The 20,816-nt window shown below is 31.8% G+C and overlaps 1 protein-coding gene across 1 annotated transcript in view; it reads left to right on the plus strand.

The window, feature by feature from the left end:
• Positions 1-20,816, plus strand: part of LOC145297495 (nuclear pore complex protein Nup93-like) — an 88,464-nt gene that overhangs the window by 50,814 nt on the left and 16,834 nt on the right. Inside the window, exons 15-19 of the mRNA XM_080143391.1 lie at positions 1,063-1,189; positions 4,460-4,532; positions 6,214-6,258; positions 8,206-8,322; positions 16,107-16,225. Of these exons, the coding sequence (XP_079999517.1) occupies positions 1,063-1,189; positions 4,460-4,532; positions 6,214-6,258; positions 8,206-8,322; positions 16,107-16,225 (481 nt within the window). The remainder of the gene's footprint in view (positions 1-1,062; positions 1,190-4,459; positions 4,533-6,213; positions 6,259-8,205; positions 8,323-16,106; positions 16,226-20,816) is intronic.

Consider the following 20,816-nt stretch of genomic DNA (forward strand, 5'->3'; position numbering starts at 1 on the left):
TCCTCCTCACTCCCTCTTTCTTCTTTGCCAAGCCCATTCCTCTATCAAGAGATACATACACATGCAATTAGAGTTGGTATAAGAGAAATAACTCTGTGGAAAAGAAATTCCTTACTTTTATATAACACTAGTGAGGGTACCTGGCGTTGCCTGGATGTGGAGAGTTGGTGTAGTAAGGAACCTGGGGGTGGGTGGGATCAAAACAACAGTAGGCAGTCCGAGAGGAGAGAGGTGTGAAAAAAAAATGGTATTAGCGGGGGTGTGGAGAGGTTGGGGGGAGGAGGGAAATCAATCACAACAATAGAAAGCAGCCCGGCTTGAGAGAAGCGTTAAAAAAAAAAAAGGAAAAAAAAAGTGGTAGTAGGCAGGCAGGCTCGAACCTGTACCGTGAAGGAGGAAAAGAAGGTGAAAGAAACCTAACGTCTTATCTAATGTGTCTATCACGACACTGGAAGTCGCAAGCGTTGGAATTAAAGGTAGTCAATCCAACGGAGACGATGACTGGCGAAAATGTTGATGCAAAAACCGACCCCTTCTTGTAAAAAAACGCTGAGTCGAGGGTGAAAGAATTAATGTTTTGGCCAATTTTTCAGTATTTGTCGTCCGGGAGACAGAGCTTTAAAACAATACCGATTTTGTCAGGATCTGTCACGTGTGTTGAAAGTTTTTGCGAGACGTGCAAACACACATACATATTATTTAATTAATTGGAATTGTTTAAGATGAAATCGAAAGTTTTGAGGGTATTGGGGCCCGGGGCGCAGTGGATAGAGACGGTGAATCTCTGCAGTTCCAGGTGAGCATTGTCTGAAGATAGCGGTTTCAATCCTACCCAAAGCCGGCCAGAGGCTTAGTTGGCCAAAACGTGGTGGGACGACAGCAACTATGGAAGGCAGTAATTGCTGAGAATGCAGTCAGGAGATTCAGAGTTCCTATTCCGTCGCGGTTACCTCCCCAGTTATATTTTTTTTTTTAAATTGGGGTGGAACTGGGTAAGCACCAAAGTCTGTTTTTGTCCTCTGCTTTTTTCTTAAATCCTTTTTTTTCTGTGTGTCATTTCAGTGACCCGTGATGCTACTGATCCTGTGTCTCCATGCCGACTGAACTTTGCTCGACTCATCATGATGTATACACGCAAATTTGAGTCCACAGATCCGCGAGACGCCTTAGAGTACTTTTTTTTCTTACGGTCAGTCAATTTTCTTTCATTATTAGTTTAACAATTTGACTTTTTAACAGATGTTTTCTATTCTAAATTTCAAACGTCAGCTTGCTTGTGCGTTTGTATGTTCACTAAAAAATTTCATCAGCCGCATCGGACCAGATTGAAACCAGTACCATCTGAAAGAGGGACGTCTCGGACGCATAATATGTGAAAATTAAAAAAAAAAAAAAAAATTAATTTTGTGGTTGTCAACTGGACCATTTCTTGCAAGAGGAGGGAGTCACTTTTCACAATGCCATTTTCGCAAGTCACGCACTTGTAGCAAACTGAAAGCATATTTAAAAACATTTTTCAGTGTCATGATATCATAAGTTGTTGTGGTCCGATGGGCAAAAGCGTTTCCCAGTAACGTTTTTCTCCTTCTTTCGCGTTTCAGGTTTGAGCCTGCCTACTGCGGCTAATTTTTTTTTTTTTTTTTTTTTTTTTTTTTTTTTTTTTGTCACATGGGCATTCATTGCTAATTTGATTGAAAGAAAAGTTGTTTTGGTTCATTTATTTTTTTTAGGGGGTGGGGTGTTCCAGCGCACAGGCTGGTGGGGAAGTTGTTACCTACTTCTTTTTTGTAGGGGTTGTTCAATATCCTTAGTATAGCAGCTGTGTTTAAACCAAACTTCATGTCCACCCGGGTAATGTCGGGTATCCATACTAGTCTCTAATACGAGAGACGACATGAATGAATTCTTCTCTGTCCTATATAAAGGTTTAATGGTAGCTTTAAAACTAGACTCAATAAGTATGAATAGCTGAGGACAAAATTAGGTTCTTGTCTAGAATTCCACCTATATTAAAAACAAGAATAAATGATGTATGTACTTGTGATAGAGTGAAAATATCATATTCCAAAAATCACATCTCATTGATCAAGTGGTTTTTACAAATTTTATAAGTATCAGAAGTGACTGTCTACATTTTTTTTTAATCTCAAAAAAAGCAAGGGAGATAATTCAACAATACTTACTAGATTTTTGCTGTAATGTTTACATTTACCTCCCACCTCTTGGGTAAGAAATTGTGTTTCAAACTTTTTAGAGTGGGTACTTGTGCATTACAATTCAATATCTAAAAGGTAAAAAAAATGCATTTTCAATAAAAACCCGATTACGTAATCATGTGTCGTGTTGGAATTAGTAAAAAATGCTAAAAATTACGAAAAATGACAGAATATCTGCTAAAACTTTTTTACAAAACAACATCGCTATTATTATCAATCGGCCATTTTCTAATTAAAATCATGAAAGTGAAAATAAGGGAGATAAGTCAGTTTGTCATACGGAATAGACTAAGTTACTTAAACTGCATTTTTTTTTTTTTACACAAAGGAGTCACCATTTATCAAGGTCTGGAGGCCACTTAAGGATAAGGGTTAATGAGTGTATGGTAGTCAATGGGACATTATCATAATAATCGTTAGTCGTGGAAATTTAGTGAATTAGATTACTTACGGGGACTGCTTATCAAGAACTTGTTTACGTTTGACTTGAAGATGACCATATTGTAGTCAGCTGGTACCTTTTATCCGATAAATTTTATTTCTTCTTGTAATTATTTTTCTACTTGAACATTTTTCGTTATTTTTGGAATGTTACTGATTTCAACATGTCGCATAATTACGTAATAGTGTTTTTTTATTAAAAATTCATTTTTTTTATATCCACTGATACTGCACAAGCACCCCAATGTTTGTATATCAAATCTCACTTTATTATTATTATTATTATTATTATATTTGTCTGTTCACATTAACTTTAAACTAAAGTAGGTTAGTACAGTGAGGGAAGCAGGAAACAGGAAGGGAATTCCAAAGGAAAGAAACTATTAGGGTAGAAGGCTTTCTTTCAACAGTGAAAGGGTGCGATTATACTGCTTGTCGAGTTAGTCGGGAGTATGTATGTTGAAGGAACACAAGTGCTATGAGTTCATCAGAGCACATTTCATTAAAGTACTCGTACAAGAGGCGCAGGGATACAACATTATTGGGAAAGGACCCAACGACTTTGATTTCTTGGCTGACAATGGTTATGTAACAATGCATTTTTTTTTTTTTTTTTTTTTTTTTTTTACATAGGCATCACCACTTATCAAGGCCAAGAGACCACTCGAGGATAAGGATTAAAGAGTGTGCAGTAGAAACTGGACAATATAGAAATCATTAGTAATGGAACTTTGGTAAATTTGTTAACTTATATGGTAGGGCTCATCAAAAACTTGTTTACGTTAGACTTGAAGACATTGTAGTCAGCTGGAAAGCAGGAAAACGTAAGACGATTCCATAGGCGTGCAGTTCTAAAAAAGAAGCTTTGCTCATGGAATTTACGTTTAGGTTTAGGCATAGATAAAGCATGGGGGAAATTAGTGATTGTGTTTTCTGCTAGACGGGTGTTTCTTGTGAAAGTTTGGCGAGGGGGGGGACCATAGATTGGAGCTCAGCTGAGCACTTGCCATGAAAATAACGATAAAGCAGAGACAAACTCGCAACATCTCTTCTGTGAGAAAGAGGTTGCAGGGAAGAAAAAAGGACATCCTCTACGAGGCTATGAAGTCTATTTTGTAACTCTATCAAGGCAGGATAAGTCCTTTCTAGCCCAGATGTGGCAACAGTACTCCATCCTTGGATGTACCTGGCTCTTATATAGATAGAGAATTGCATCAGCAGTGAGATATCTACTGGATCGATAGAAGGATCCCACCATTTTTCCAGCGGGCTTGGCAATGAATTTGATGTATGTGTTCCATATGAGCGCGTGGGAAAATATCAGCAGTAGCGAAGGATGGCTGGCTTGTGGAGAGATTATCAGCAGCAGCCGAAATTAGGAAGTGTGCGCGAGAAGGAAAAAAGGACAAAAATGCATTACATACTCGTGGAAGAAACAAAATCGACGTCGAAGAAAATGAACGTGTAGAGTCGAAGGCAAGAAATGCCTGGCTACGGCCTGCGTGTGGACGGAGAAGAAAAGTGTACACTGGATGAGATGGACGATGGCAAGAGACTTTTAAGTTGTGTCGAATGGGAAAGTACCGGTAATAAATGCTTTTGTTAAAAAGAGAAAAATTCTGGACCGCACCTGTATTTATTTATTTATTTATTTATTTCCAGTTTTATTTTTATGAATTGCTAAATTAAAGTGTAATGTCAAGTAGCGTTACAGTTATTTCCAAACAGGACTAAGATTTTTATCTGATTGAATAACTCATCGTGTGTTACAATCTGTTTCTATTTTCTATTTTCTATTATAGAGATTTAAAATCTGCCTCAGGAGAAAATCTTTTCATGTCTTGTGTCACCGAACTTGTATTAGAGACAAAAGAGGTAAGAAATTTTTTTTTTTAAATGTTTCCAACCATTTTCTTCATCTTCATTCTATAAAAATTCTTAATTCCTGCATCTTAAATGCCATTCTTTTTCACTTTGTTTATTGAATGAGTTTGGATTCCACAGGCAGAAAAGATGGCTGAATACAGAATAAACAAGGCATTTTTGTCTTGGAAAAATACAATTTATTTTTAACATTCCATTTTATCAGCAAGGTGTTCTGGCATAATATTCACAACTGACTGTTGTAGTTATAGTAGCCTTTAGATATGTTGAAACTGCAAAACTGAATGCTAAGTTCTGATGGGGTTTCAACCTTTTAAAGTTGGTGCTTGTACTTTATAATTGTATGGAAAAGTTATTTTAAATCTAATTTTTATCTTCACTAATTCCAAACAATTCTTTTAATTTTATGATGTTAAAATCCTGAGAGATTGACAATATTTTTACTCTTATTTATCCCAAACAATAGAGTGGGGGGGGGGAGAAAAGAAGGGGAAAAAAACAGTCTGATTTACATATGTAATAGCAACATAAGTTTGTACCTGCTGCTGTGAGTCAATCGGTTAGTGCACTGTACTTGGAGACAAAGTTTGCGAGTTCAAACCGCAACTCTGGCATGACTTTTTTTTTTCTTGTATTCAGATTTTGTCTCCAAACGAACTTACTCATTTCAAATTACAATAACATCAAGCAAATTATTTAGTTTTATGATCACGTTATTCTGTAATTTGCATAAATTATACTTGACTATTGGAATCTGTCCGTTTTCCTTTTTTTCTACTTTACATTGTTTTAACCTAACTTATTTTAATTTTGTTTCCTTAATAAATGTTTTTTTTTTCTAAGTTCAGTTGCTCATCAAACTTATATTGCTTGCCACTCATTAAACTTATATTGCTTGCCCCTCATTAAACTTATATTGCTTACCCCTCATCAAACTTATATTGCTTGCCCCTCATCAAACTTATATTTCTTGCACCCTTTTCAGATCTTCTGCAAAGTTAATATTGTTATTTATTATTTTATGATTTTTATTTTTTGCAATCCTTTGAAATAAGGAGCTTCATCATTTGTGTATTAATTTTTTTTTTTTTTTCTGAGTTATCTTCCTCTTCAGTTTAGTTGTTTCATCATATTTCAAGCAACTCATCTACTGGATGAGGATAACAATCCACTAAAAACTTAATACACAAATTATGAAGCCTCACCTTGAAGGATTCCAAGAAATAATTTGGTACAGATGAAATGGAAGACCAGATAAAAAATTGGATTTATAAGACCAAAAAATCCAACCTTGATTGTCCTTCGAGGCCCGTGACACAATGGTTAGAGGTGTTGAGTCTCTCCGGTTCCAGGTGAGCATTGTCTGGAGATAGCGGTTTCAATCCTACCCAAAGCAATCCAGAGGATTAGTTGGCCAAAACATGGTGAGACGACAACAACTATGGAAGGCAGTAATTATTACGGATAAAGTTATTAGACTCCGCATTCGTATCCTGTTGCGGTTAATCATATGAAGAAGGCCAGAGGATGAGTTGGCCGAAATGGTGTGAAACAATAACTACGAAGATGAGGATAAGAAAAAATGATTACACGTAATATTGTTATATTCTTACGTTTGAATTTCATTTTAAAATTGATTTTGGATAAAACATTTTTTTTTTTTTTTTAACAGTTTGAGATGTTGCTGGGGAAGTTGGACCAAGTTGGAATGCGTAGTGTAAGTATATAGACACTTTTTTTTATTTTATTATTTTGTTTCTTGTCTGAAATTCCTCATCTCAGATTAATTTTTAACTTTTTTCGATAATTATATAGTTAACCTAACTATTTAATCAATAAAATAGTTAACCTAACTATTTAATCCCATTAGAAGTTAATTTCATTTATAGACTCCATTAAAAAGCTTGAAAATCTTATACCACATGAAGGTTGCCAACATCCCTAATTGAAAATGTTTCTATGGAATAAATTGAATTCGAACTTGGCACACCCAGCGATCTCTCTGCTGGCTACTGCTACTTTACTAACTAATGTCAAAGTTACAAAAATAACTTTATATTTATAATAGTATATATAACACATACTAACCCAACTGGTTTAGTATACATTAAAAATTAATTAAAAGTTTACTAAAGTACCTTATTTCTTATCTAAAAATGAAACTACTGGATGATTTTATGTAATTCTTTTGTTGTATGAACTTTTCTGTACGTCATGGGTTTATTTATTTTTTCATATGGGTTCAATACTGTAGAAGCACCTTATTTCTTATTTAAAAGCCATACTACACAATGACTGTACATGATTTTCGGTTTTACTAACTTTTGTGTACGTCACAGGCAAGATTGCGTTTACTTTCTCATAAAAGTAGGATACTGTACAAGTACCTTATTTCTAATTTAAAACTGAAACCACTCAATGATTGTATGTAATTTTCTGCTGGGTTAACTTTTCTGCACGTCACAGGTAAAAGTTTTTTTTTTTTATTTTACAAAAATGTTATATTTAAATTTTTAATCATATATGTAACTAACCGTAACCCAACTGGTTTAGTATACATTTGTCAAAAAAAGATGATAAAATGAATGTAATTAAAAATTTTTAGTTTTCATTTTGATATCACATACATTTACAATGTTTGCCGAGATTTCTGATCTTTTAAACCGATAGATTTCAAATAAAAACATTATTATATACTTGGGTGTCGTGCTAAAATTATAAATTACAAAAATTACAAAAAGTGATCCAGTAATAAAATAATTACAAGTAAAAATAGAATTTATTGAATTTTATCGTATGCTTTAATGTGGAAGAGTTGTACAATCAATTCAGTATGACAAACGGACTTATCTCCCTTGACTTAAAATAAGGGTTCATTTTTAAATAGAATGTAATTGTAGTTGATTTTTTTGTTAAAAAAACGTCTAGCACATTTTCTGCTGGATCGTTTTTTGTAATTTTTTAAATTTATACTAAATTCGTAAATATGTAATAATGTTTTCACCTGAAATGTTTTATTAATTAATATAATTAATTTACACCAAATTTACTATTTAATTATGTTAGAGAAGTTATTTTTAAATCGGCCTCAATATTATTAACCAATTTTCAAGGGAATTCTGTAAAAAAATCAGAATATTAAAATTATGTTTTCTTATTAATGTTTTTGAGAAAAACTTGGAAGTTATGATTGATTGGAACACCAAATCTCTTGTTACTCAAGTTTTAAAAAAAAAAAAAATGCAAGGTTATTTTTTATTTACCTTCTTTTCAAGATCAAGTGTAGATTTGATGAAAATTTTTCTGTAGAACGAACTGGATTCGAACTTGACACACTCAGGTTTTCAGCACATGTCATTACCCACTTGACCATTGTCTCCCCCCCCCCCTCCAGTGTTACGGATTGAACACCAAAACTGTATATTATTAAAATCTGTTTTTGTTTGTTCGTTTTTATATTAGTATTCAATTTTTAAAAGAGCTAGATGTCAGTTTACTATGGTGAGGTGTTTTCGCTGCTAGAACTTAAAAAAAAAAAAAAAAAAAAAAAGAAAAGAGATTTTGCGACTCAACAAACAATTTTATGGAATTTTATTAAAATTTGGTTGTGTCATTCTAGTAATTTTTCCTTTTTCACTTTCATGAATTCTGTTTGTTTTTGCAGCCGGGAGCTATCGACAAATTCCAAGCAAACAGTGAAAAAATAATTGAACTTGTTGCGAAGAGCACAGAGGAAAAGGGTTTGTTTGAAGACGCTGTTAAATTGTATGACTTGGCACATGTGAGAGACGTTTTTGAATTTTTTATTTTTTTTTTCATTTTTTAAAATTTTTATATTCAGTTTTTTCTGTCCTTAAAATGATGAAACTCATGATAATGAGATTTTAGTTCTTGTCCAGAATTTCCTCATATTATAAAAATTTCCTCATATTATAAAAATTTCCTCATATAAAAACAAAATTAAAAAAAACTGTATCATGTACATGCCCATGATGGAACAAAAATGTCATATTCCAAAAATCATGCAAATTGATCAACTAGTTTTATTTTGTACTAAAAAAAATCAAATTTTATGAGGTTTAAAAAAAGGGGACTGTTTTGTATCGGCATCATGAGTGACAAGGGCAGATAACTTTACAATAATTCAAACTTGCGAGATCAACCTTGTAATGCTTACGATTTCCTGTTAATTGCTTTAAATTTAAAAAAAAAATGATTATCTTGAAAAAATAAAAGAAACACTACTTGATTAATTTACATGATTTTTGGAATATGACGTTTTTGTTCTGCCATAGGTATGTACATCATAAAGATTTTTTTATATTTTTGTTTTTTAATATAATGGAAATTTTGGACAATCACTGGCATTTTTTCCAAATAAATGAATATTTCTTTCATTATATGTATATTTAATTTCTATTATGATCTTGGTGACTTTATTTGGATTCCCATGTGTAGATGGTATTGTCATCTTTAATTACTATGCAAAGGTGCCTTCAATAAATTTCTAAACTTTTTTGTACAGGCATTTAAAATTGTTGTAAACTCTAATAATTCTATACATCTTATGAGATGACTGATCAATTTTTATGATTTCCGGTCTAAATGAACAGCCACAGCAGAAATTGGAATACACCCTACTAAAACTGATTATCACAGCTAGTGAATATCAAAAATTCAATCTGAACGTGAGGACACTTTAGAAAACGATATGCAATAAAATTCTGTCTTAAACTTGGAAAAAATGCCACAGAAACGGATAGAACTGCTTTGGAACCATCTTGCATGAATCAAGCATCAGCTTTTGAGTGGCATAAGAGAGTCAAGTAAGGCAGGGAATCTGTGAGGGATGATGAGAGATGTGGAAGGAGTAAAGAAGTCAGAACACTGGAGGTGATTGGCCAAATAAAGAATTTCATGGATAAGAACTGTTGTGTATCTATAGGAACCAAAGATGTGGAAGATTTGCATGAAGTTTGTCTCAAGGGTGCTCAGAGAAAATCAAAAAGCATCAAGACAGTTCCTCCTCACCCTCCCTATAGTCGAAACCTTGCTCCCTGTGACTTTGGTTATTCCCTAACCTCAAGGAAAACCTTAGAGGCTGTCGTTATGAGACAATTGAGGAGATGAAAGAGGCTGTGATGAAGATCATTGACACGCTCACACAAGACGAATTCCATGGAGCCTCCCAGAAGTTGTTGGAATGGTGCAGCTGGAGCAGGGGATGAGAGTTTCATGCGTGTACTATCAATAAAAGTGGCCATATGAAAAAAGTCTGGAAACTTATTTAAGGCAACTTGTATGCATTGGTCTGAAATTAATAGACTACAGATGACGTAAAATATTCTGGATATCAACTTCATACAATAATCAACCGATAATGATTTTTTATTTGTTTTCATATGTTAAATTGTAAATTAGAATTTTAGGTGCTTGTCTAGACGCCCCCTCTCATGAGAAAAACAAAAATAAAGAAAAATGTACAATGAACATCCCCATAACAAAAGAAATATTGTATACCAAAAATTTTTTAAATTAATCAAGTAGTTTTGTTTTATATATATATATATATATATATATATATTTGTTTATTGTTATATAAACATGGTCACATCCTGCTGCTACAAATAGCCACTTGTTTCAATCAAACAACAGATATCATCAGGCAGCGACTTGACTATTCAAAAGTTCAATGAATAATGGATTTTTATTTTAGGTAGGAACTCTTTAAAAGTTGGAGTTAAAAAAACTTAAAACACAGAACTTTAATTATAAGAAGTAAAGAGGGAGGGGGCAATTTAAATAAAGTTAAAAGATTATAATGGAGAGAGAGTGATTAAGAAGAGAAAAAAGAAATAGAGAGAGAAAAAAAAATATATAGAGAAAAAAAATATACATATAATATGGAGAAGAAAAAGAAAAAAGATATAAATGGTTATTATAAAGAGAATAAGGACTAGAAGGGAAAAGAAAGAATGTTGAGATATAGTTAAAGAGAGAAAGAAAGAAAGTAAGAATTAATAGGAAGGGAATCTTAAAGAAGTTGCCAGTATATAGAAAAAGAAAAAGAAAAAAAAAATCTGCGTGTCAACCAATTTATGAACAATTATACAATTCAGTAATTAGACAACAGTAATACAAATACAATCTAAGCGTTAGAAAGTTAACATGTCAAAAAAGACAGCGAATGTATCCAACTGACATATTTATCATCTAACATACGTCCACGAGTAATATCAACGTAGTTCAAACATACGTCTACAATTAATTAAGCCCTTTATACTAAATGATATAAGTTTAAAGCTTTAACGTTTTTATTAAATGAATATATAAGTAAAAGAAAAAATAATAATGAAAAAACAATATTAAAATTATTAATAATAATAATAATAATAATAATAATAGTAATAAAAATAAAATAATAATAATAATAATAATAATAATAATAAAAACAGAATAAAATTAATATTTATTATCTTTTTAATATAACATATTTAGCCATAAGAAGGGATTAAATAAATTAAATAGGACTAATAAATTATAATCTACTAATATTTATGTATATAAAAAGAATACAATACATATATATATACATACACATATACACACACACACATATATATATATACATATATACACATATACATACATGCATATAAATAAAGGTGTAACTCTATACTATTAAGTTGAAAGTTTAAGCTAGTTAAATATAAATATAAAGTCATATTAAATCACAGATTAATACATTCAAGACGGTATTACTAAAAACATAGATACAAGTACACTTACATATAAATATATAAATATATTCAGGCAAAAGAAAGTAGTTAAATAGTAAAATACATATGTATATACCCACAGAGAACCAACATACATACAAATATACATATATATATATAATTTTATGTATACACATACATACAAAACAATACACAAACATATGCACACAGTCATATACTAATATACAACAACGCACACACACATATATATACGCACACATAAATATGTATAATTCACATAAACCATATACATAGAAATACATATGAATACAAATTATTTGGCCAGAGTACAGATAGATGCATACACACATAAAAGCATACAAATGGACTGAATAAACACCACCAGGGGAGCACACAACAAAGGAGGGTATAGAAATGTATAAATCTAAGTACACACGGTCATAAAATAAACACATAGACACATACATATACACATAGACACACAGGTATATAAGATAGGGGAAATAAAGAATGAAATCAGGCGAGGAGAAAGTATATTAATAGTATTTTAATAAATTATAGAAATCAGTGACAATTTTAAATTTGTATAAATTTATATCTAAACTAAATTACTTAAAAGATGGTTTTTATAATGTTTGCAATTAATTGAGTTTTCGTGCTTCTTATTTAATAATTTATCTCTTTCTCTAAAAGTAAGTATAAATAATTTCTCATAAAGACATAGGTAGCAAGGTGAGTTTAAAGATGAACAGGTTTTAGCTTTCTTTAAAATTTTCCAATTCACTATTGGGGAGTAACCTTGCTCTACTAGTTCATAGTAATATTTAGACAAGGAAGTTCTATTTTTGTACTCATTATTTTCAAAAGAGCACTTGTGACCGGTAAATCTTTCTTTAAAATTGTTATTTGTCATTCCTATGTAATATTTTTTTTCCATAGGATTTTTATGGTTTATGTGAATTATACATATTTATGTGTGCGTATATATATGTGTGTGTGCGTTGTTGTATATTAGTATATGACTGTGTGCATATGTTTGTGTATTGTTTTGTATGTATGTGTATACATAAAATTATATATATATATATATGTATATTTGTATGTATGTTGGTTCTCTGTGGGTATATACATATGTATTTTACTATTTAACTACTTTCTTTTGCCTGAATATATTTATATATTTATATGTAAGTGTACTTGTATCTATGTTTTTAGTAATACCGTCTTGAATGTATTAATCTGTGATTTAATATGACTTTATATTTATATTTAACTAGCTTAAACTTTCAACTTAATAGTATAGAGTTACACCTTTATTTATATGCATGTATGTATATGTATATATATATATGTGTATATATGTATATATATATATGTGTGTGTGTGTATATGTGTATGTATATATATATGTATTGTATTCTTTTTATATACATAAATATTAGTAGATTATAATTTATTAGTCCTATTTAATTTATTTAATCCCTTCTTATGGCTAAATATGTTATATTAAAAAGATAATAAATATTAATTTTATTCTGTTTTTATTATTATTATTATTATTATTATTATTATTGTTTTATTTTTATTACTATTATTATTATTATTATTATTATTAATAATAATTTTAATATTGTTTTTTCATTATTATTTTTTCTTTTACTTATATATTCATTTAATAAAAACGTTAAAGCTTTAAACTTATATCATTTAGTATAAAGGGCTTAATTAATTGTAGACGTATGTTTGAACTACGTTGATATTACTCGTGGACGTATGTTAGATGATAAATATGTCAGTTGGATACATTCGCTGTCTTTTTTGACATGTTAACTTTCTAACGCTTAGATTGTATTTGTATTACTGTTGTCTAATTACTGAATTGTATAATTGTTCATAAATTGGTTGACACGCAGATTTTTTTTTTTCTTTTTCTTTTTCTATATACTGGCAACTTCTTTAAGATTCCCTTCCTATTAATTCTTACTTTCTTTCTTTCTCTCTTTAACTATATCTCAACATTCTTTCTTTTCCCTTCTAGTCCTTATTCTCTTTATAATAACCATTTATATCTTTTTTCTTTTTCTTCTCCATATTATATGTATATTTTTTTCTCTATATATTTTTTTTTCTCTCTCTATTTTCTTTCTCTATTTCTTTTTTCTCTTCTTAATCACTCTCTCTCCATTATAATCTTTTAACTGTATTTAAATTGCCCCCTCCCTCTTTACTTCTTATAATTAAAGTTCTGTGTTTTAAGTTTTTTAACTCCAACTTTTAAAGAGTTCCTACCTAAAATAAAAATCCATTATTCATTGAACTTTTGAATAGTCAAGTCGCTGCCTGATGATATCTGTTGTTTGATTGAAACAAGTGGCTATTTGTAGCAGCAGGATGTGACCATGTTTATATAACAATAAACAAATATTATCAGCTCTTTTTATTGAGCACTATCTAACAACCTCGTTGAATTCATTAGTCCATTACTTTTGAATAAAAAAACCCGAGTATATATATATATATATATATATATATATATATATATATATATATATTTACTATTATCCACCTCAAACAAGCCATATTGCCTCTTAGATGTAAGGTGCTACTATTTGGGACCATGCCTACAGGGGCGCTGTGTAGGGAGTTGAGCAAGATGTCTATTCATATTACATTTAAACCTCTGCAGGTTAATATAGTTAGGGAAACAGGGAGGGAATTTCAAAGTCTAGCATTCTAATGGGAGAAATTATTTAGCGTAGAAGGCTTTCTGGCATTAAGGAACAGCAACAGTGAAGGGGTAGGGGTTTGCTGCTTATTGGGTTAGTTAGGGGGGGAGGTATGTATGTCAAGGGGCCATCAGTTCTGCAAGTTTACTACAAGACCTATTAGATTAGAGACTCTTTGGACCCTGTCTAAGGAGAGACTATAGATGCACTAGATGCTTCCTAACATTAAGAAAGGCTTTTTAAAATTTAGCAAATTTTTTTTTTTTTTTTTTTTTTTTTTTACATTTTCACCCCAAACAAGGCACATTGCCACTTTGGTGTAGGGGGCTACTATCAGGAGAAACATCTACTGGGGTACTATGTAGGGATTTGGGCAGCGAGATGTTGGTTCACATTGCACTTGAACTTATGCATGTCAGTACAGTTGGGGAAGCAGTGACCTGGAATGGAATTCCAAAGTCTAGCAGTTCTGGGGAAGAAACTACTGGAGTAGAAAGATCTTTTACATCTAGGGATCTCTACAGTGTGGGGGTGGGATTTTGCAGTTTGTCGGGTCTCTCGAGGGTGTTTACGTCGTGGGGGCACAAGTGCTTGCAGTTCATCAGAGCATTCACCATTATAATACTTGTAGAACAGGCAGAGGGATGCAACGTTTCGACGATGGGACAGAGGCTGAATTTTTTTAATTATTTGAAGTTATCTCCCTTGTGCCTTCGAGCTGTTTTCTAAATTGCTTTGCGAAACAGTCGCTCTGTGTTAGACCATAACATTTCTTACATCAGAGTCGGACTGTTTTAAATTGCAGGAGTCTGAGTTGATGTTTCACGTTTTGGTTGATGTAACTTCCAACCTTCTTCGGGTGTATCTTGTCGAACTCGAGAATTTGGATGGAATTTTGAACGAAACTCTTTGTTTACTTCACAGGGGTAGCATGCTCTTGTTCTGTCAGCCATGACTGGATAGATGTCCTAAGTTATTTGCAATTGTATTTTTTGGTCGCCCACACAGATGATTGAACCTTCAACCTTCAGGACAATATCATTTTTACAATTTAATAATACAAATTTTACAATTAAATAATACAAATAAGCAATCCCCATCTCAAGAATTCAGAACCGTATTATTATTTTTTTTAATTAAAATTCTACTTGATGATTTTCCATAATTTTCGGTGTAAATTAATATTTTTCACTGATAACTGAGTATGTTCATAATTTTTTCTGTTATTTTGAACTGTCATATGTCACTTGAGCATCAATAAAAAATAAGATTTTATCTGCTATAATCGATCCAAAGAAAATACCAAAATACAACCGACAGCATTCCAAAGTTATTCATTTAACTTAATTTATCTCCTTTTTATTTTTTATTTTTTTGCTAGCTAATGCTCAAAGTGTACAAACATTTTGGCCCTTTCCTTCACTTAAAAATTCACCAAAATTCAGAAAATTAATCCAATTTTAATGAAAATTTCAGTATTCATTAAGTGACTATCACAAAATATAGGGACACATTGTTTTTTAAAAAATTTTGATGAAAATGTATTATTTTATGTAAACAAAGTGCACCTTTATTAAAGTTATAGTTTTAAGTATTAAAAGAAAATTTTCTCTTGCTATTTTTATTATTTGGATTATTTGAACTACTGTTCTCACCTTGAGTATTATTTTCACAACGTTTCGGTCGATGTACCCTCTGACCTTCTTCAGGTGTATCATGTCAAACTTGGGGAATCTGCACAGAATTCCGAACAGAGCCCTTTATTTAATCTACAGGGGTAGCTTGCTCTCGTTCTGCCAGCCATGACTGGGTACAATTCTCAAGTAATTTGCAATCGTCTTTTGAAAATTGAACCCTCAACCCCTAAAAAAAGATTGTAACTTTTACAACTGAATTTTTATAAAGTACTCTTATAAACTACGCAGTTACATATGAAGAAAGTTGGAGGTTACATCAGCCGAAACGTTTTGCAAATAAAACTCAAAATAAGAACAGTAGTCTAAAAAAATCTAAGTACAATTGAATAAGTTTACGTCGGTAAAGTTTTAATTTCTGAAATTATTAAATGCAGTTTTTATTTCTGTGTTTTCTTATTTCAGTCACATGAAAAAGTATTGAGTTTAATCAACCAACTTCTTAGTTCAGTTGTCTCACAGCCAAGTCTTCCACAATCAAATCGAGAACGACTTCGGGTGTTGGCACTTGGTATTGCTAAGCGGTAAGTATTAAATCTATACAGCACAATCACATTGACACACCGGTTCTCACCAGATCACTGAAGTTAGGCAACGTTGAGCCTGATCAGTACCAGATGAGTGATCATTTGGGAACGCTAGGTGCTGAATGTACGTTCTGGGAATGTTGGAAGTGGGGCATGCACTCTCACCTTGAAAAAAGAACTCCTTGCTACAAAAGCATCTACAAAGTTGTGGATGGCCTATGCCCCTCCAGGGGTTCAAGATTATGAATGGATGGAAGTATTGAATCTCATATTCTGTCATGTGATCTATCTTGTTTTTCCAAATGTTAGAACTTTAAAATCTCATCCAGTTTTATTTACTTTTAAAAATATTCAAGAAAAAAAGTTCTAATGGAATTGTATATAGAGTGTTGTATATGGAGCGTTGCAATTAAGCTTGTGTTGCATCATAACATAGAATTTGGAATGCAATATTGAAACTGTAAAGAATATAAAAAAGAGTGATAAAATTAATCAAAATTATGTGTGAAATATTGTTAAAAATTAGGATTAACTACTTTATTAAAAAATATCTTTTTCTCGTAAAATAGTTAATTCTAATGAATCATTCTTGATTAAATTAAAAATTTCAAAATAATGACACTATCGTAGACATTTTTTTAGTATTTCTCCAAACAATTGAATTTTTTATTTATAAGTTTGCAGGTTAACACCATCGTCCTAAATCTTCCTAGGAGTCTACATGTGAATCTAACATTATGAAAAACTTGGTCATCTATAATATAAATCTTTCTGTTTAAATGTATGTTTGTATATCTGCCTAAAACTTTTGACAAAGGCAACGGATTTTCACGAGATCAGTATCATTTAGAAGCTTGACCCTTCGGACAACAAATATAAAAAAATTGGCTAAAAGCATTAATTCCTTACCCCTCAACTGGGCACTTTTCTACAGGGAGGGGGTCGCGTTTTTTGCCGATATTTTCAAAAGTCATCCCTTCTTTTTGATTGACTAGCCTTAATTTAAACATTTGTCACTTCCGGTTTGGCAATGGGCACAACAGCAAAGACGTTTATTTTTTTTCACATTTTTTTCCTCTTTCGCGGCACGGGTTCAAACCTGCCTGCTTACTACCACCTTTTTTTTTTGCTCGACACACACCTCCAAACCCCTGGGCAATGCCACGCACCCAGGTTAGTAATAATGAAAAAAATTCCTGAAAATCAAAAAAAATAAGTACATAAAAATTGAATAAATTACAATATTTATTAATCCATCAAATATTCAAACAAATTCTAATCAAGAAAAATCCTTAATTCATGGATTTCCAAAGATAAAGATTTTTCTTTTTTATAATTTTTTGATGGATTAATAAATATTGTTATGTAATCAATTTTTGTTTTCCTCATCAATTTTTCTTGTTTTTTATCTGCATATATATATATATATATATATATATATATATATATATATATATATACACACACTTCAGAATAGTTTTATTTAACAATCAGTTTGTGTGGAAACCTGTGATTATAAGATTTAAAAAATATTACTGGCAGTAATATTCTATAAGTATTATCCCATCTAAATAAGAATTGCTCGATATGCAAGATAGAGCAAATAAATTAATTGTAGTGATTCAATGAATTTCAAAAAACCTTTATTGAAATGAAGTGTTTGAGTTTCATATCAAAGATTTTTATTATTCTAAGCAAGACAAAGAATACTTTAGAAATTTAATCTCCTTAACCTGTAGGGTTTCGATGTCTACCATCTCATCAGAGGAGAAAATATTAGCAAATAGTTATAAAGGTATGTACCCTATTTGCTAAAATCAGTGAGACATGGAAAGTCAAAATAATTAATCAGAAGTCATGTAGCAAGAGGATTTGAAGAATAGGATATGAAAATTGTAAATCCAGATTGCGTGGTAAAATCCATGGTGAACGTTCTTAAAGCAGTTAATAGCTAATACCTTTACAAAATAAACTTTAACTCCAAAAACCAAGAGCCTTACAATGAAATCTTCTCACTCAATGAACTAGAAACTGCCATAGAAAAATCCCATAACTCAGCTGTAGGACCAGATGAAGTGCACTACAGCTTCCTTAAAGAAATTCCACCCGAATCATTAAAACTCCTTCTCAAAATTTATAATAAAATATGGGAAACAAAAGATCCCAACCTCATGGAAAAATGCAACAATAATACCGATACCCAAACTGGGAAAAGATACATCAAACCCAGAAAACTACAGACTAATAGCTCTCACAAGCTGCCTATGCAAAACGTTCGAAAGAATGATTAACTACCATCTTATATTGTATCTAGATGACGACAAAATAATTTCTGAAATCCAGTGTGGATACCAAAAAAATCGAGGATGTATAGACCACATCACTAACCTCGAAAATTATATCAGAGAAGCTTTTATCAATAAGGAACACGTAACATCTGTTTTTTTCGATCTAGAGAATGCATATGAAACTTCCTGGAAACACGATATGATAAAAGATCTCCACAACATCGCACTAAGAGGCAGACTACCTGAATTCATAAAAAACTTCCTAACAGACAGATCTCTCCAAGTTCGCATAGACTCAACATTATCAAACCCACAAAATCAAGAAGAAGGAGTGCCCCAAGGCAACATATTATCAACAACTATCTTTAACATAAAAATCAATAACATTATAAAAGAACTCTCTCTTGATATACATAACGCCTTATATGTAGATGACTGCTCAATCAGCTACAGATCTAAATACACTCACACTATTGAAAGAAAACTACAACATAACAAATAAAATTAATAAATGGGCAACTAAAAATGGTTTCAAAAAATTACAACATAACATAAATAAAATTAATAAATGGGCAACGAAAAATGGTTTCAAATTCTCCAAAACTAAAACAAAATGCATCCATTTCTGTAACCAACGCAAACTCCACCCTGACCCAACCTTACAGATTGAAGGCGAAAAAATTCCATTCATAAACGGACACAAGCACCTGGGAATCATTTTTGACAAAAAACTAAATTTCATTCCACACATCAATCACATCAAAACCAAATGTAATAAAGCATTACAACTCCTAAGAGTCATCACCCATACAGATTGGGGAGCTGACAAGAACACACTACTCAAACTATATAGAGCATTAATTAGATCAAAAATAGATTATGGTAGCTTCATATATCAATCCACCAGAAAGTCATATCCAAAAACCCTCAACACAATATGCCACTCTGGACTAAGACTAGCACTAAGAGCATTTCCAACCTCCCCTGTAGAAAGCCTGTATGCAGAAGCACATGAAACTCCTCCAATGCTCAGAAATCAAAACCTTGGTCTAAAATACTACACAAAACTTACAGCCAACCCCACAAACCCAGCACACAATAGCACTTTAAATCCAAACCGTAAACACCTTTTCGACCAAAAAGAAAATGCAATTAAAACCTTTGAACTTAGAATAAAATCGATTTCCAAAGAAGCAAGTCTACCCATAACTAAAATTCACGAAACTGTCCTACTCAAAACCCCTCCCTGGAAAATCGTATCCCCTAACATCGACCTAAGTTTAAGTAAATATGAAAAGAAACATACTCATCCAATAACTTATCATGATAATCTCGATAAAATCAAAGAAAAGTATCCAGACCACACAACGCAACAGCTAGTGCAGCAATACTCAATCAATCAATCAAAAAACAATCAAACCTCCCAAAAGAAAGCTCAATCTTCAGTGCTGAAATACATGCTCTAATCCTAGCTCTCAAACTCGCCTCCAATAACAAAAAAAAACAAATTTATAATCCTTTCATACTCCCAATCTACTCTAAAAGCGATTAAAAATAAAAAGATGGACAACCCCCTAATCGCAAAATTACTCCAAAAATGAACTGAACTAAACAGTAAAAAAGAAATCATTTTCTGCTGGATACCGAGCCATTCCGATATTAAAGGTAATGAATTAGCAGATTCTGCAGCAAAAAACGCCTTAAATCTCCCAATCGATGCAAATTTTAAAATTCCATACATAGATCTAAAAAGACGTATCAATGCATATACAACAGAGAAATAACAAACCTACTGGAATGAACACCCTAACAACAAACTTCACGAAATCATGCCAAAAATCAAAAAAACAAGAACAAAATACGAAATTAAAAAGAAAAGAAGAAATCAAACTAACAAAAATAAAAATAGGCCATACCCACTTAACCCACTTAACCCACTCATATCTCCTAAAAAAAGAAAGCCAACCCATCTGTATACCTTGTCAAACCCCACTCACAATCAAACACATATTAATTGAATGTACTGATTTTGTAACAGTAAGAAATCCATTCTACAAAGAAAACAATATTAAAGAGTTATTTGATAAAAACAATCCCCACACCATACTCTCATATCTTAAAAAAATTGGCCTTTATAAAAAAATTTAAAAAGAACCCTTTATACAATGGTCCTGCGGGCCTTGGGGAGTGTGGAGCCACCCTTTAATTGTCATTGCTCTCAGGTCCATTCTGACCCGGAGTGGTAGTACCTGTTAGTGTCCCAGCTATGGGTTAAATAGAATCCAAGTTAAAAAACAAAT

The sequence above is a fragment of the Euprymna scolopes genome, chromosome 18 (genome assembly GCF_053919585.1).
Source record: "Euprymna scolopes isolate OS-2025 chromosome 18, ASM5391958v1, whole genome shotgun sequence".
Classification (NCBI taxonomy): domain Eukaryota; kingdom Metazoa; phylum Mollusca; class Cephalopoda; order Sepiida; family Sepiolidae; genus Euprymna; species Euprymna scolopes.